The 18,504-nt window shown below is 41.8% G+C and overlaps 1 protein-coding gene across 5 annotated transcripts in view; it reads left to right on the plus strand.

Annotated features, from left to right (window-relative positions):
* Positions 1–248: 248 nt before the first annotated feature.
* LOC140736841 (lysine-specific demethylase 4A-like) overlaps positions 249–18,504 on the plus strand; it is a 65,920-nt gene continuing 47,664 nt past the window's right edge. The window contains exons 1-4 of one of the 5 annotated variants that reach the window (XM_073062818.1): positions 249–362; positions 1,707–1,863; positions 11,332–11,507; positions 16,282–16,396. In XM_073062818.1, the coding sequence (XP_072918919.1) occupies positions 1,726–1,863; positions 11,332–11,507; positions 16,282–16,396 (429 nt within the window). In that variant the 5' untranslated portion in view covers positions 249–362; positions 1,707–1,725. The other 4 variants (XM_073062820.1, XM_073062819.1, XM_073062821.1 and 1 more) reach the window with 4 other exon arrangements.

An 18,504-nucleotide genomic window follows, 5' to 3' on the forward strand; every position in this document is an offset into this window, starting at 1 on the left:
CATCTGGTTTCCCAGTTTCAAACAGGCATTGTCTGACTATAATGTAAAGTATCGATAACTGGCTATGATTGGCTGGAAGCCGTGGAGTAGTTGTGTTGATTGGTTAGATCATGGCAGACGTAGAGCTAAGAGAATTGCGCTGTTGGTTAGTTTCCATTAGGAGTCGCTGTGCTCATTGGCTAACGGAGCTGATTGGTGAATTTTCTAATCTATGGTGTTGATTGGCTGGTGATCGGAACGTTTGTATTGATTGGTTGATTGTGTGGTCTTGTTTGGGGAAAGGGATGGTCGAAATGTCAAAGGGGGTTTAGCAAAAAAGACACGAAAAAACCACGGTGGTCCGGACACTCTGTATCCCAGACGTAAGTTTGTTTGGCTCGCACATCAAGGAACTTTCTGCTTTTACTTTAAACCTCGATGATTTCCATTTTACCCAAAAATAATAATTTCCGGTTGTCGTAACTTGAGGCATCGCAACTTGCTTAGCAATGGCATGACTGACAGGAGAATTAACCAATCGCCGTGCTCCGATATCAGTGTGTTTTGGTCAGGGTGTCGGTGGGCCCCAACCAGGGCCGACGCTGCGGAAGGAAGGGGTGGGAGGACAGCGGTGTGGAGGTTTGTTTGACGCCAAGTGCCATCGGGGACGGCAGGAAAAAACAGCCGTGGGCCGCTTGCTGCTGCTCGGTGGAGCGGGGCCCGCGGGAGAGGCCTGGAACTCGGCTGCGATCGGGATCACGGCCCCGTGCTCGAGCCGTCGCGGCGGGAGGTGACAGCTTCTAACAATAGGAGGAGGGCCGCGTACGGGCCTGCTCCTCGCCCCTCCCCCCTCAGCGGGCCCATCCGCTCCGTCCACCCCACCCCCAGTGCCGCGGCCACAAAGCGGGTTAAAGAGCAGCGCCCCAGGCGCCGGAGTCGCGGTACGTTCGCCCACCTCGGGCCCGAGGGGAGTGGGCGTGCGGTGCCGGGCCGAAAGTGAAAATGAAAGGCGTGATCTGGAGGACGCCCGCAACAAACAAAAGGACAGGCCGAGCCCCCATCTCCCTGTCTGTGTTCATTGTCACCCGCTGCTGAGGGGTGGTGGTGGGGGTGTGAGGTGAGGTTGATCACCCGCCGGGCGACGAGTGTGGGGTCCGCTCTCGCTCTTTGTTGACACGGGATGTACCCGGTCACGGATTCGGAACTAGTCTCTGGCGCTCTAAGGCCGCCAATGTTGCTGCAGAGAGCTTTTATTATGATTATTATCGCGCTGGTCTCTGCACAGGTCAATTCAAGCTTTGACAATATCGCCTGACCGTCCTGTTGCCGGCATAATAAATGCACTTGTGTCCCAGTCTCTGACGTCTATTCATTCACTATTATTGTTAAATTAACTTCTGCAATTGTGTGTTGACTCTTATTAATGGCTGCCACCTGGAGCGAGCTATAATTCAACCGCTAGTATTTAATTAATTTTGCAGTGCTGCTGAAAATATTGAGCATCATACTTAACGTTTGGCTATCCATTTAGATATCGGAATTAAGAAAAATTGTATGTTTTGGAGGTGCAGCATCTTAAGTGCTATTCTCCTCTCTGGAAACGCTAAGTGGCAGTGGTGGAATGGTAGCAGTAGCTTGAACCTGCTTCAGCATCATCTGTTATTGGTCATTGAGAATATTATGTACATTGCTTGCAAAATATCAATTTCCTGAATTTTTGTTTGTAGATCATTGAAGTTGGCAAACATGGCATCAGAATCAGGAATGCACAATCCTAATTCTCGGATAATGACTTTTTATCCCACAATGGAAGAATTCCAAAACTTCAGCCGTTATATTGCGTATATAGAAACGCAAGGTGCTCATCGCGCTGGACTTGCAAAGGTAACCCGAGAAATATGCATAATTATGGTTGTTTTACTTTTTAAGGGAATAGTATTCTACATTCCCAAGCTTGGAATAGATTGTATTGGAGTAGTGCTTGTGGCACTCGGTACAGATTGTTTCTTGCATAAGGCAATCAGCTGATCTGAAATTTCTTTGCATACAATTTGTTTCTTGCAGGCAACGTTCTCCAATTTGCTGATAAATTTTAAAAATACAATGGCATGCAGAAGTTTGGGCACCCTGGTCATAATTTCTGTTACTGTGAATAGTTAAATGAGTAGATGATTAACTGATCTCCAAAAGTCATAAAGTTAAAGATGAAACATTTTTTTCAACATTTAAACCAAGATTCGTGTATTATTTTTGCTTTGTACAATTTCAGAGTGAGAAAAAGGAAAGGAGCACCATGCAAAAGTTTGGGCACCCCAAGAGATTTGAGCTCTCAGATAACTTTTACCGAAGTCTCAGACCTTAATTAGCTTGTTCACAGTCATCATTTGGAAAGGCCAGGTGATGCAAATTTCAAAGCTTTATAAATACCCTGCTTCCTCAAACCTTGTCCCAACAATCAGCAGCCATGGGCTCCTCTAATCAGCTGCTTAGCACTCTGAAATTTAAAATAAATGATGCCCACAAAGCAGGAGAAGGCTATAAGAAGATAGAAAAGCATTTTCAGGTAGCCGTTTCCTCAGTTCTTAATGTAATTAAGAAATGGCAGTTAACAGGAAGGGTGGAGGTCAAGTTGAGGTCTGGAAGACCAAGAAAACTTTCTGAGAGAACTGCTCGTAGGATTGCTAGAAAGGCAAATCAAAACCCCCGTTTGACTGCAAAAGACCTTCAGGAAGATGTAGCAGACTCTGGAGTGATGGTGCACTGTTCTACTGTGCAGCGACACCTGCACAAGTATGACCTTCGTGGAAGAGTCATCAGAAGAAAACCTTTCCTGCCTCCTCGCCACAAAATTCTCCGTCAGAAGTTTGCAAAGGAACATCTAAACAAGCCTGATGCATTTTGGAAACAAGTCCTGTGGACTGATGAAGTTAAAATAGAACATTTTGGCCGCAATGAGCAAAGGTATGTGTGGAGGAAAAAGGGTGCAGAATTTCATGAAAAGAATACCTCTCCAACTGTTAAGCATGGGGGTGGATCGGTCTTGTGTTGCAGCCAGTGGCACGGGGAACATTTCACTGGTTGAGGGAAGATTAAATTTATTTAAATACCAGCAAATTCTGGAAGCAAACCGTCTGTTTTTAAAAAAAAAAAAGCGCTGAAGCTGAAAAGAGGATGGCTTCTACAACAGGATAATGATCCTAAACATACCTCAAAATCCATAATGGACTACCTCAAGAGGCGCAAGCTGAAGGTTTTGCCATGGCCCTCACAGTCCCCGACCTAAACATCATCGAGAATCTGTAGATAGACCTCAAAAGAGCAGTGCATGCAAGACGGCCCAAGAATCTCTCAGAACTAGAAGCCTTTTGCAAGGAAGAATGGGCAGAAATCTCCCAAACTAGAATTGAAAGACTCTTAGCTGGTTACAGAAAGCATTTACAAGCTGTGATACTTGCCAAACGGGGTGTTACTAAGTACTGACCAAGCAGAATGCCCAAACTTCTGCTTCGGGCCCTTTCTTTGTTATTTTGAAACTGTAAAAGATGGAAATCAAAAAGTAATCTTGCTTAAAATATTAAAGAAGCATGTCATCTTTAACTTCATGCCTTTTGGAAATCAGGTCATCTTTTACTTGCTTAGCTATTCACAATAACAAATTTTGACCAGGGGTGCCCAAACTTTTGCATACTCTTCTCGAGCTTCCAACCGGTATCATAAATAAACTCTTCTCGAGCTTCCAGCCGGGTATACAGCTATCAGTTTTAACCAACGTTTCAATGACAAACTTTGCCATCTTCATCAGGGATGATACCTAGGCATATCTAGTCTAATGGTATATATGCCCACTCCCCCCCATATCCCATCGGTACATATCACTGGACTAGACATGCCTAGGCAACATCCCTGATGAAGGTACAACCATATAACAATTACAGCGTGGAAACAGGCCAACTCGGCCCTTCTAGTCCATGCGGAATGCTTACTCTCACCTAGTCCCACCAACCTGCACTCAGTCCATAACCCTCCATTCCTTTCCTGTCCATATACCTATCCAATTTTACTTTAAATGACAATATCGAACCTGCCTCTACCACTTCTACTGGAAGCTCGTTCCACACAGCTACCACTCTGAGTAAAGAAATTCCCCCTCGTGTTACCCTTAAACTTTTGCCCCCTAACTCTCAACTCATGTCCTCTTGTTTGAATCTCCCTTACTCTCAATGGAAAAAGCCTATCCACCTCAACTCTATCTATCCCACTCATAATTTTAAATACCTCTATGAAGTCCCCCCTCAACCTTCTACACTCCAAAGAATAAAGACCTAACTTGTTCAATCTTTCCCTGTAACTTAGGTGCTGAAATCCAGGTAACATTCTAGTAAACCTTCTCTGTACTCTCTCTATTTTGTTCACATCTTTCCTATAATTCAGTGACCAGAACTGTACACAATACTCCAAATTTGGCCTTACAAATGCCTTGTACAATTTTAACATTACATCCCAACTTCTATACTGAATGCTCTGATTTATAAAGGCCAGCATACCAAAAGCTTTCTTCACCACCCTATCCACATAAGATTCCACCTTCAGGGAACTATGCAATATTATTTCTAGATCACTCTGTTGTACTTCATTCTTCAGTGCCCTACCATTTACCATGTATGTGCTAATTTGATTATTCCTACCAAAATATAGCACCAAATATACCAAGATGGTAGACTTTGTCATCAAAATGTCGGTTAAAATTGATGCTTGTACCTGGCTGGAAGCCTGAGAAAAGTCTTCTTTATATATGACGAGAAAGTACAAGATCCTTTTTCAATTTAAAATAACAAATCTGCAAATATAATATTGTAGACAGAACCAGGTCTAAATGAAAATGTTGGTGCCTTAAATCTATCTTGTTTTCAAAGCATCATCTTTTTTTTTCACATTTCAACAAATTTTTATTTCTGGAGCACCTAAGTGCGCCTTGAGTAGCAACAGAACTCTCAGTGGATAGGGTTAAATATTCCTGTTTCAGTCTGATACAGCTAAAAAGCACAACTGCTTCCAAGGTCAGTACAGTCAACAAAGATGTCTTGATGCATTTAAATGAACTTTCACTGCTTAAAACCAACGGAAACAACACCAATTGTGTTTGGAAGAGCCCACAGAGGAAGCGTGGTTATAGATCAGGATTACAAGTGCGTTTAAGGAAACGGAGTTTTAAGCTCCCTATACTGATTATCTTGCTGGTGAACGTGCAGCAAGATAATCTGGTGAATAAAATCAATGATCTCAGAGCCAGGGTGCTGAATCAGAGAGATATTAAGACCACATGTGTCCTTTGTTTCACGGAATTCTGGTTAACCCCTTCCATACCAGTTGCAGCGATCCAGATCGATGGGTTACTATACACCGTCAGGATAGATCTCTTGAGTCTCAAAAGCAGAGGTGCCAGAGTATGCCTCATGATCCACTCTTTTTGGTGCACAAATATATTACTGCTGTCCTAATTCTGCTCACCTGAACTGGAACATCTAGCAGTAAAGTGTCATCCTTGCAATACCAGAGGAAACAACACACTGGACCATTGCTAAACCACCATCAAGAATGCCTACCGTGCTATTCCACACCCTCACTTTGGAAAGTCTGATCACCTAGCTGTACTTCTACTCCCTGAGTATAGGCAGAGACTGAAGACTGCAGCACCAGCAGTTAGGACCCAGAAGGTATAGACAAGGGAAGTACAGGAGTGCCCATGGGACTGCTTTGAATCGGTGGACTGGACTGTATTCAGGGATTCGTCTTCGAACCTGAATGTGTATGCTGCAGTTGCTACCAACTTCATTAAAACCTGTGTGGATGAGTGTGTGCCTACAAAGACTTACTGTACTTTCAAATCAAAAGCTGTGAATGAACCATGAGGTACATCTTCTGGTGAAGGCTAGATCTGTGGCATTCAAATCTGGCGACCCAGGCCTGTACCAAAAAACCAGGTATGATTTGCAGAGGCAACATCGATGCACGGCAACTCTGGCAGGGTCTGCAAGACATTACTTCCTACAAAGCGAAATCCGATAGCATGAATGGCAGTGATGCTTCACTACCAGATGAACTCAACACATTCTATGCACGCTTTGAAAGGGAGAACACATCTACAGCTGTGAAGATCCCTGCTGCACCTGACAACCCTGTGGTCTCCATCTCAGAGGCCGATGATAAGCTCTCTTTATAGAGAGTGAACCCTCACAAGGCTGAATGTCCCAATGGAGTACCTGGTAAGGCTCTGAAAACCTGTGCCAACCAACTAGCGAGAGTATTCAAGGACATTTTCAACCTCTCATTGCTACGGGTGGAAGTTCCCACTTGCTTCAAAAAGGCAACGGTTATACCAGTGCCTAAGAAGAATAATGCGGGCTGCCTTAATGACTATTGCCCAGTAGCACTCACATCGAAGTGATGAAGTGCTTTGAGAGGTTGGTTATGACTAGACTGAACTCCTGTCTCAGCAAGTTTCTGGACCTATTGCAATTTCCCTATTGCCACATAGATCAGTGGCAGACCCAATCTCAATGGCTCTCCACACAGCTTTAGACCACCTGGACAACACAAACACCTATGTCCGGATGCTGTTCATCGACTGTAGCTCAGCATTTAATAGTATCATTCCTGCAATCCTGATTGAGAAGTTGCAAAACCTGGGCCTCTGTACCTCCCTCTACAATTGGATCCTCGACTTCCTAACCAGAAGACCACAATCTGTGTGGATTGGTGTTAATATATCCTCCTCGCAGACGAGCAACACTGGCACACCTCAGGGGTTTGTGCTTAGCCCATTGCTGTATTCTCTATATACGCGTCTGTGTGGCTAGGCATAGCTCAAATACCATCTATAAATTTGCTGACGATACAGCCATTGTTGGTAGAATCTTAGGTGGTGATGAGGGTGTACAGGAGTGAGATATGCCAACTAGTGGAATGGTGCCACAGCAACAACCTGGCACTCAACATCAGTAAGACGGAAGAGCTGATTGTGGACTTCAGGAAGGGTAAGACAAAGGAACACATACCAATCCTCACAGAGGGATCAGAAGTGGAGAGAGTGAGCAGTTTCAAGTTCCTGGGTGTCAAGATCTCTGAGGATCTAACCTGGTCCCAACATATCAATGTAGTTATAAAGAAGGCTAGATAGTGGCTATACTTTATTAGGAGTTTGAAGAGATTTGGCATGTCAACAAGTACACTCAAAAACTTCTATTGTACCATGGAGAGCATTCTGACATGCTGCGTCACTGTCTGGTATGGAAGGGCTATTGCACAGGACCAAAAAAATGCTGCAGAAGGTTGTAAATCTAGTCGGCTACATCTTGGGTACTAGCCTACAAAGTACCCATGACACCTTCATGGAACGGTGTCTCAGAAAGGCAGCATCCATTATTAAGGACCTCTAGCACCCAGGGCATGCCCTTTTCTCACTGTTACCATCAGGTAGGAGGTACAGAAGCTAGAAGGCACACATTCAGTGATTCAGGAACAGTTTCTTCCCTTCCACCATCCAATTCCTAAAGGGTCATTGAATCTTTGGACACTATCTCACTCTTTTTTTTTTACATATGCAGTATCTCTGTTTTGCATGTTTTTTTAACCTATTCAATATATATAATTGATTTGTTTATTTTTTGTTTTTTCTCTGCTAGATTATGTATTGCATTATGCTGCTGCTAAGTTAATGTATTTCATGTCACATGCTGGTGATAATAAATCTGATTATGATTTTTTTCCATTAGAGTATACCGATTTTAAAAAAATGTTACTTAGCAATCAAAATATCCATTTCATTGTAGAAATATGCTAGTATTCTCTTTAAGGTTACTCTTGTATCACGTGGTTCAATGAATAGAGTAATATTTCAGGGGAAATACAGACTGCAGTAGTTCATATGGAATATTGCTCGGATATTCACTAAAATTGCTCAGATCTATCTTGGCTTTGGGGATTTCAGTGAGATTACTGTATATTCTGGGTTCATTCAGCAAGTAATATTGAGTTTGGACAAAAGTTTCAAAGTGCAACTTGGGCATAAAAACAATTTTCCATTGAAAGGGGATATTCACTAATAATATGCAAGGTTCTTCTGACCTCACCACCTTGGGTTATAAATGCTCAAATTTTTCCATGCTCAGAAACGCTGGTAGATTGAAGTACAGATTGTCAAAAGCACATCTTAATCTTTGCTGTCCTTCAGAACACTTGCATTGCTTATAGTTTTTTTTTCTTTTCCTCTTTCAAGCCTACACCACATACACATGATGTAATAGCATTTGAGACATGACAGGAGATCTGAGATTATCGGAGTTGGAGATCTATGATAGGTGTTGGATCAAAGGAGACCGATGAGATTTAATTAAGCTATACAAGATTAATTATTAGACAGGTTAAGTGGACAGCTGACCTCTCTTTAATTAGAGATTTCAATAATGGTAGAGGCAGGCTGGTGCATAGATGCAAGGTAACTAAACAGAAGTTGAGAAAATAAAGTCTCTGTGCTGGGGGTCCGGCACACACTGTCTGAACGGGTAGAGGCAGAAGTTCTCTTTGCACTTCTCGAGTGTCTGGATAAGCACTTGATCCATAACCTGCAGGGTTATTAATGGAAAACTCACAAGAAGGATTAACGCAAAATGTATTTGTGGCTTGCATGGACACAATACAGATTTGCTGTTTTGTACTTTTCTATGATTCATAAAAGAGGCAAAACAAAACTGCTAAATCTTGAAATTTGTCAAGCTTTTGATCTGGCAAGCCATCCAGTGAGCAACACAAAAACAGTAGTATTGCAGATGAGCAGTCTTGACCATAACGTCAACTATCTATTTCTCTCCATAGATGCTACATGACCCACTGAGTTCTCCAGCATTTTGTTTGTTGCTTAAGATTTCAACACGTACAGTCTCTTATGCAAACTGTACAGTGAAATGGGTGCTATAATGCAATAACTGTTTATAAGCAAAACTATGGGGTTTTAGCTAATCTGCCTAAAACTTCTCATTCACTGATGTTCTTGGTCACTAAAAATGTGGTCAAAATAATAACACAGCTAATTTTTTAAAAAGTCACATTTCCTATCATGACATAAATGTTTTGTTGTGAGCTTTAGGTCATTGCTGTGAGTTTTGAGTACCATAAGTTTTCCTCTTTCTCTTCAGCAGATGCTGATATCTGCTGATTGATGACAGCTGAGAGATTAATTGGCTCAATCACTTCAATATTGTGTCTTAAGGAAATTAATCAGAGGTTGCGTATTTTGCGTGGGATCTTTGGCACATCATGCTCTAGGCATTTTATTGTCAGAAAGGTAAAAGTCACTGAAATGCACTCCTGCATGGCTCCATCTACAGTACTCGAGAAGAATGTCTCAAGACAAAGCAGCTTGTTTGATTGTTGTCTTGTCCACTACCTTAAAGATTCACTGCCAGTGCTACAGCAAGAGTATGGCATACCTCATGTAACTGATGCTTTGTAGATCTCTCCTCATTAAGCTGAGATCTGTACCACCTCAAAGAATGGGATAGCAGTGGATGTGAAAGCCAGGAATTGCAAGTGTCCTTCAAGATCACAATCCATTCTGACTTGGAAATTTATTATCACCTCTTTGTCTTTTGGACAAAATCCTGAAACTGTAACACAACAGCACTACAGTACCCTCAGAATCTACAAATTGAGAAAATAGACTTACACCATCTTGAGCAATTGTGACAGTTAACAGCCTTATGAAATATTGTGATCTTATCTGGTCATTATCTAATTGGCCTTTTGGTGCACCAAAAAGAGGTTTGTTAGCTTTTTAATGAAGGGAATATTAACTTTTAAGTCATGAGTTTACACAAGGCACTTGGACCAAGCATTATTGGATTTTCATCACAAACTAATGCTAATGATTCTTCACTTCCTCTTCCACCTGCTCCTTGCTGCTTGGGAATGTTGAGCCTCCTGCAGTATCACTGGATTATCACTGACAAATGTATAGAGAGCTCTAGTTTCATTCAAATTAACCTGAACCGGTAACTTACTACAATTGCAACTTAGAGCTTCTTTTCTAGGCTGTTGTTTCCTTAATGGGTGTTACAGAGACCCAGATGAAAAATGTGGTGAGTTCAGTAAACGTTATTTTTTTTTTTTTTAAAAAGGTAATAGTGTTCTATTGTGATATAGTTAGCCGTGATAGTTCTTAACCTTCATTGTTTGCATGACAAGTCTCAGAGGCTGTTGGCTAATGAAAACTGATATTCAAATCTCACAGACAACAATTAAACATGTCAGCTTTGAAGCGAGTTAGAAGCAATTTGTGATATTAAATTTTTGAAGGATCCAAATGATTGCATTTTATTCCTTGTAGCATTGTGAAGAGTGGATTTTGGGAGGTTAGTGAATTGATATTGATAAAATAATATAGCTGTACCTTATTGAGACTTCTGGATACTTAAAAGTTAACTGTGCTTAGTTTATGGTATATTTTGACTTAAGGTTTTTATAGCAAACTGCCACCACCTATTAGATGCTCACAATGGTGTGTGCCTCAAATATCCTCTGACAGCCAGGTTCAGCTCCTTGCCTTCATGTGTGGCTTAGCTACTAAACCTGGCTGCCTTCCTAATGACAGAAGGCGGGTTACTGGTGCCTTAAGACAGTCACCTCGGGCAGATAGGGCTTATCAGCCATAGTTGGCAGTTCATCTAGGAGAAGGAAAATTCTGATCTTAAACCTCCACTGCCTTGAGGCAATACCCACACATAAGGAAGGCTTCAGGAGTAAATCCTGAGGGGGAAAAATCCGGAGCTGGAGTCCATAAGGCAATCCTACATTGAGTTCAATGCTGACTGGCAACTCCAGCAACGATGCTGGTACCAAATGGTATCAATCTATGCCATTCCTTTAAATTCATGAGATGCATGGAGAGGGGGAGCTTGCTACATGGTATCAGTTTGCTCACTATATCATACTGCCCTGGCTTGAGAGCTTGGAGACGATATTCATGATCAACTCTGACAGGCAGAAGTCTCAAAAAGAAGTGAGGACATTTACAAGATCTATTTTCATGTAAATGTGCTTTAATGAAATTGGGTTCAGAGCTCTGTATCGATTTCTGATGAACAAATTATAGCATGCAGCTGATCTTTAAACAGGATATGTCTGCATTTATTTGGATATAAATATATATAGTAATGACTTTAAACACTTGGGTAAAGTCAGCATCTTGTAGCTCATGACCCAGTTTACTGCACTAAACCAGGATGTACTTTAATATTTCAAACATCTTGAAGCTAGGAGCTGTGAATTTACTCTGCTGATTATTCATATTCCTAACAGGTTGTCCCACCAAAAGAATGGAAGCCTTGTAGAAGCTATGATGACATTGACGATCTGGTGATTCCATCACCTATTCAACAAGTGGTAACAGGCCAGTCAGGCCTCTTTACACAGTACAATATTCAGAAGAAGCCAATCACTGTGCGGGAATTCCGAAAAATAGCTAACAGTGACAAGTAAGAGAACCTCTCTGTATCATACTTTAGTACAATAGACTGATAAAATTGGAAATCGAAATTATGATCTAAAGCATTTGCAATGTTTTTGAAATTTTGCTCCATTTTCGTATTTGCTTCTCATCGTCCATTTTCTTTTTGTTCTTTGATATTTAACATGGATATCAGTTGCATAGAACTTGCAGCAAGGAGCATTAATCAAAAAGTTCTTCTGTTGCTTTCTTGCCTAAAATACCTATTACTTATTCAATTTCCCTTTTAATATGCATCTTTGCATTAACTTTTCATTGCAGTGAATTCCATGTTCTGCCAAATTCTGGGTAACATTTTGACTGAATTTTAAGAGCATCTTATTTATGGTCCTTGGTTTTCAGCTGCTTTGCAAGAAGCAGCATGTTCTTTATAAACTTGTGAAACTGGTTCATCATCTTAAAGGCCCCTATTCACTCCCTATCCTTATTAATGTAGCAGAAAGCTTTAGTGAATGCAACTTTCTGTCTGGTGGTACCATTTGAACCCAAGGGACAAATATCTATTCATGCCTGTAAGTATATCATGAGTATCTGGGTTTTTGAAAAGCTTAAATAATCAGAACCATGAGGTATAATTTGACAACTAAATCAAATTCGCTTTCCTAACACCAGAATAAGATTATCTTTGCATACAGGCTGTGGGCATTCAAAAGTAGAAAGATTTAAGTAGCACCTTTTCAAAAAAAACTTATTGAAATTCAAGGTATAATTATATTTGAAAACGTGGCTATGCTTAAAGACGTAGTAGTTGTATATAAAAATATTTTTGATCTCCCCCCATTCACAAAACTTCTTGAAGTTGCTACCATATACCTTATTGAAGCTGATGCAACATCAGTTGAATCAAGTGGAAAAAGTAAACTGCTGGAGGAACTCAGCAGCGCAAGCACCATCTGTGGAGGGAAAGGCTTGGGTTGATCTTGTATTCATTCTGCATCTATTCCTTCCCGCTGAATTCTTCCAACATTTACAGTCACTTACAGTGTACTAGAAAGTTTGTGAACCCTTTAGAATAGTGGTTGCCAACCAGTCGATTGCGATCGACTGGTCGATATTTGAGACTTTCCCAGTAGATCCCGAAAAGAAAAAAAACGAAAAAAAAACACAAATACTGTTGAGATTGTTTCAGGGTTGCGGGGTTTTAGTTCAGTTCTTTCTGCCCAGTGCGCATGCGCATAGCTCACCCACACTACACAGTGTACTTCAGTGGTCCCCAACCACCGGGCCGCGAGGTAACAATATGAGTCAGCTGCACCTTTCCTCATTCCCTGTCAGCCCACTGTTGAACTTGAACCCACGTGAGGCCATCAGTCGCCTAACCACAGTGAAACCCTCGCACCAGTGTTCGCCTCGCGCGGCCAGCGGGAAGTGCCGATGCTACTGGCCCGGAGCGTGGACAGATGGGTGCTTCCTCTAAACCTGTTTAGCACACCGAATGTTCGTGGAGAACCCGGTGCTAAAATAGTCGCAGACGACCTAATTCAGGCTCAAGGTTTCGTAACTATCAGAGCAGCTACCTCGCTGCGATCTGCTAAAACAAACTTTTGTTGGCTGATAGGTCCTCCAAGGGGGGCGGGCGCGGGCTTGTCACTCTCCTGGCTTGCTCTCTGGACTGCGACCGCCGTGGCCCTGGTATGGGGACCTCCAGCCCTGACCTTGTCCTCTCACCCCATCCACGACCAGCCGCACCTGGCCAGGGCGTCTGGCAGCGGGCGGGCAGAGGCTGGAGTTCGGGCTGGGAGGCTGTTTAATGAGGCAATGAAGCCCTCAAAACTGCTTCGGTACCCTGAGTCCAAGCACCCTGCACTTAAAGACGATCCCACTGAGTTTTTCAGCGGAAAAAACGTGAGCAAGTGGGACAGCAGCTAAGTGCTGAGAGCCATGAAAACTAAATTGCGGAATAAACTGGACGTAAAGAACCTGCTTCGAGTATCGCTGTATTCCGGTCGTGTTTAACACCCCACCACCCCCCCCCCCCCCCCATCGGCCAGTCCGCAAGAATATTGTCAATATTAAACTGGTCCGCAGTGCAAAAAATGGTGGGTACCCCTGGTGTTTATACATTATTTCTACTTCTGGGTTGTGGGGTTTTACTTCCGGTCTTTCTGCCCCAGTGCGCATGCGTGTAACTAATCAATTTGGAGTCGATCTTGCCTTTCACGAAGGCCGAGGTAGGGGATCTTGGGCTTAAAAAGATTGGTGACCACTACTTTAGAATTTTTTTCTGTATCTACATAAATGTGACCTAAACTGTGATCAGATTTTTACATAAGTCCCAAATCTAGATAAAGAGAACCCAATTCAATAAATAACACACAGACATACTTCATTTATTTATTGAGAAAAATGATCCAATATTGCATGCATTTGTTGGATAAAATATATGAACCGCTAGGATTATCAGTTCATTTAAAGGGGAAATTAGTCAGGTGTATCAATCAATAGGATGACAATCAGGTGTAAGTGTGGAAGTCCCTGCCCTGTTTGAAGAGCATAAATCTGGGTCTTTCAAAGTCTGATATTCTTCACCACTCAGGTTTTTGGAAGTGCACCATGCCTCTATCAAATGAGATTTTGGAGGACCTCAGGGGGAAAAAAAAGGTTGTAGATGCTCACCAGGCTGGAAAAGGATGCAAAACCATTCCTAAAGAGTAATCCACAATCAGACAGATGGTGTACAACTGGAGGCAATTCAACATTGTTGTTACTCTCCCTGGGAGTGGTTGACCAACAAAAATTACACCAAGAGCAAGGCATGTAGTACTCCAGGAGGTCACAAAGAACCCGAGGGTAACTTCTAAGAAGCTACAGGCTCTCTCACATTAGCTAATATCAGTGTTCATAAGTCTACTATCAGGCAAACACTGAACAACAATGGTGTGCATGGCAGGTTTGCAAGGAGAAAATCACTACTCTCCAAGAAGAACGTTGCTGCCTAAAGACTACATGGATAAGCCAGAAAGCTGTTGGAAGAATGTTCTGTGGACGGATGAGTCCAAGATAGAACTTTTCGGCTAAATGAGAAGCGTTTTGTTTGGTGAAAAGCAAGTACTGCATTCTAGACTATGAACCTCACCCCATCTGTGAAACGTGGTGGCAGTGTCATGGTTTGGGCCTGCTTTACTTCCTCAGGAACAGAATGGTTTGCCTTCATTGATAGAACTATGAATTCTGAACTCTACCAGCAAATTCTACAGGGAATTGTCAGGGTATCTGTCCGTGAACTGAAGCTCAAGAGAAAGTGGGTCATGCAGCGAGATAGTGACCCTAAACACACAAGTCATTCTGCCAAAGAATGGTTAAGCAGAAGAAATTTCACATTTTGGAATGGTCGCGTCAAAGACCTGACCTTAATCCTATAGAATTGTTGTGGAAGGACCTGAGGCAAGCAGTTCATGCAAGGAAGCCTACAAACATCCCAGAGTTGGATCAGTTTTGTAAGGAGGAATGGCCTAGAATTCCTCCAAGCCGATGTGCAGGACTGATCAACAGTTACCGGAAAGGTGGAAGGTGCTGTACAGATGCAGGTCATGCCAGTAACTGAAAGCAAAGGTTCACATACTTTTTCAACTAATATGTACAATATTAGGTCATTTTTCTCAATAAATATAAATGAAAACTATAATGTTTTTGCGTTACTTGTTTAATTGGGTTCTTTTTATCTAGCTTTATGACTTGAATGAAGATCTGATCACATTTCTGGTCATATTTATGCAGAAATATCAAAAGTTCTACAGGGTTCACAAATTTTCTAGCATCACTGTATATCATTAGTTAAATTAAATGCTGAGAATCAAGCCAGTGGATTTAACACAACAAGAATGAGTGAAGATCTCTTCACAGTGAGGATAGTTTGACCCATGATTTTGTTTTATTGTGGCATGCTCAAACTAATCTATGGAAAGAGAAGCAGTTGCTGTTTTTGGCCAAAGACCCTTTCTTTCCAGCATGAAGCATTAACCTGAAGATACTCCCTGGCCAACTGTTTCTAGCATTTTCTGTGTTAATTTCAGGCTTCAAATATTGTAATTTTGATTTTCAAATTAGCCTATTTTGAATCCTGGTTCAGTGGTCCTGAATTGCATCATTATGCAAGCCAGCACGAGGGAATCTGCAGATGCTGGAAATTCAAGCAACACACACAAAATGCTGGTGGAACGCAGCAGGCCAGGCAGCATCTATAGGGAGAAGTACAGTCAACAGTTCGGGTCGAGACCAGCAGAGAGAAGGGGGGGGGGGAGATAAATAAGGGATGGGGTAAGAAGGGGAGGAGGGGCATTAACGGAAGTTAGAGAAATCAATGTTCATGCCATCAAGTTGGAGGCTATCCAGACAGAATATAAGGTGGCGGTCCTCCAATCTGAGTGTGGCTTCATCTTAACAGTAGAGAAGGCCATGGATAGACATATCAGAATGGGAATGGAATGTGGAATTAAAATATGTGGCCACTGGGAGATTCTGCTTTATCTGTCTATCCATGTCCTCCTCTAGTATTAGATTCCTTGCTGATATTCTATGGTTGTATTGCTTCTGGCGTTTCTTAATATGGGAATGAAAGTTTAAAAAATGAGAGCAGAGAGAATTTGTTTAGACCTGCCAGCACAGCAAAGTTTTAAAAATATTCAGATGGTGCTGTACTGTTCTGCAGTGTAGCTGGTAAAGTATAGTTTGGCTCATTTTAAAACAGAATAGAATTTCTGGTTGGAATTGTACCCTTATTCGTTGTTTTATCTTTTTTTCAGATACTGCACCCCTCGATATACGGACTTTGATGATCTTGAGCGGAAGTATTGGAAAAATCTCACATTCAACCCACCAATTTACGGTGCAGATGTCAATGGTACACTATATGATGAGGTGAGGAATTTATAAATCACAGATTTTTGATTACATTGTATTTTCTGGGGTATGTTGTTTTGTTTTGTTTGGAGTGCCATTTTGTACTACGTACTCGGTATTATGATGTCTGTATACTTGAGCTAATAAGAACATCCAGATCCTGATGAGATGTATCCTTAGGCATTGAGCAAAACTGGGACTCCGACAATCAGTAGGTTAAGAATAATGGTTGGGGAGTGTTTTACTAATTAGAAGCTGTTGGCTTGTGATTTTAGTATACTTAATATTACAATTTATTTTTAGGAACCTTGATTAGAAAGTTTGAATTTGAATTTTTTTAAAAATAGACATTTGGTTGTTCAGGGACATGCCAATATACTGGTCAGATGGTCAGAAAAGTGACTAATGAATTAATTCTCAAGAACTGTAGGATAAAACCTTTCTTTTTGAATATTGAGCCAGATCAAATCAGATCTAGTTCCCATTTTGCATTTAACTGTTTCAATGATGCCTACAATTGTGGCTGTCTGAATTTTATGGACATGCAGCGTATACTATTGAACAAGACTTACTGCAGTCATGGACAAAACTATAGCTCTTCCCCCAAGCTGCCCTGATGGCTTTAAAACATAAGAAATAGGAGCAAGCCCATCAAGCCTGTTCCACCATTCAATAAAATCATGGCTGATCTGGCCATGGACTCATCTCCACCTACCTGCCTTTTTCCCATAACCCGTAATTCTCCCTTTATGCAAAAATCTATCCAACCTTGTCTTAAATATATTTACTGAGGTGGTCTCCACTGCTTCATTGCACGGAGAATTCTACAGATTCACCACTCTCTAGGAAAAGCAGTTCCTTCTCATCTCTGTCCTAAATCTTCTCCCCGAATCTTGAGGTATGTCCTCTAGTTCTACTCTCAACTATCACTGGAAATAACTTTCCTGCCTCTGTCTCATCTATCCCTTTCATAATTTTAAATGATCTCTTTTCATTCTTCTGAATTCCAGCAAGTACAGTCCCAGGTGACTTATTCTCTCCTCACATTCTAATACCCCTCATCTCTGGAATCAACCTGGTGAACCACCTCCAAAGCCAGTATATAGTTAAAATAAGGAGACCAGAACTGCACGCAGTACTGCAAGTGTAATCTCACCAGTACCCTGTACAGTTGCAACATAACCTTTCTGCTCTTAAATTCAGTTCCTCTAGCAATGAATGCCAACATTCTATTTGCTTTCTTGATAGCTTGTTGCACCTTCAAACCAACCTTTTGTGATTCATACACAAGCACTCCCAAGTCCCTCTGCACAGCAGCATGCTGCAAGTTTTTACCATTTAAATAATAATCTGCTCTTTCATTTTTGCTTCAGTAAGTGGATGACCTTGCCTTTCCCAAAATTGTACACCATCTCCCAGACTTTTGCCCACTCAGTTAATCTATATCTCTCTGCAAACTCTCCATATCTTCTGCACAATTTGCTTTTCCACTGAATTTAATATCATCAACAAACTTAGATACTCTACACTCGGTCCCTTCTTCCAGATTGTTAGTGTATATCCTGAACAGTTGTGCGCCTAAAACTGACCCGTGGCACACCGCTCACCACTGAGTGCCAACCAGAGTAACACCCATGTATCCCAGCTCTCTGCTTTGTATTAGTTAACCAATCCTCTATCCATGTTAATGCATCACCCCCAACTCTATGCATCCTTATGGATAAGTCTTTTATGTCCTTATCGAACGCCTTCTGGAAATCCAAGTAAATAATGTCCATCGGTTTCCTTCTATCTACTATGCTCGTTGTGTCCTCAAAGAGTTCAGGTAAGTTTGTTAAAAAGGACCTGCCTTTGCTGAATCCATGTTGCATCTGCCTGATGGTCCATTTCTTTCCAGATGTCTTGCTGTTCCTTTTTTAATGATAGCTTCAAGCATTTTCCAGACTACAGATGTTAAACTAACTGGTCTACTGTTATGCAAACACGAGGAAATCTGCAAATACTGGAAATTCAAGCAACGCACACAAAATGCTGGTGGAATGCAGTAGGCCAGGCAGCATCTACAGGAAGAAGTACAGTCAACGTTTCAGGCCAAGACCATCAGGACCAATGAAGCTGACGAAGGG

Source organism: Hemitrygon akajei, chromosome 12 (assembly GCF_048418815.1).
Source record: "Hemitrygon akajei chromosome 12, sHemAka1.3, whole genome shotgun sequence".
In the NCBI taxonomy this organism is placed as follows: domain Eukaryota; kingdom Metazoa; phylum Chordata; class Chondrichthyes; order Myliobatiformes; family Dasyatidae; genus Hemitrygon; species Hemitrygon akajei.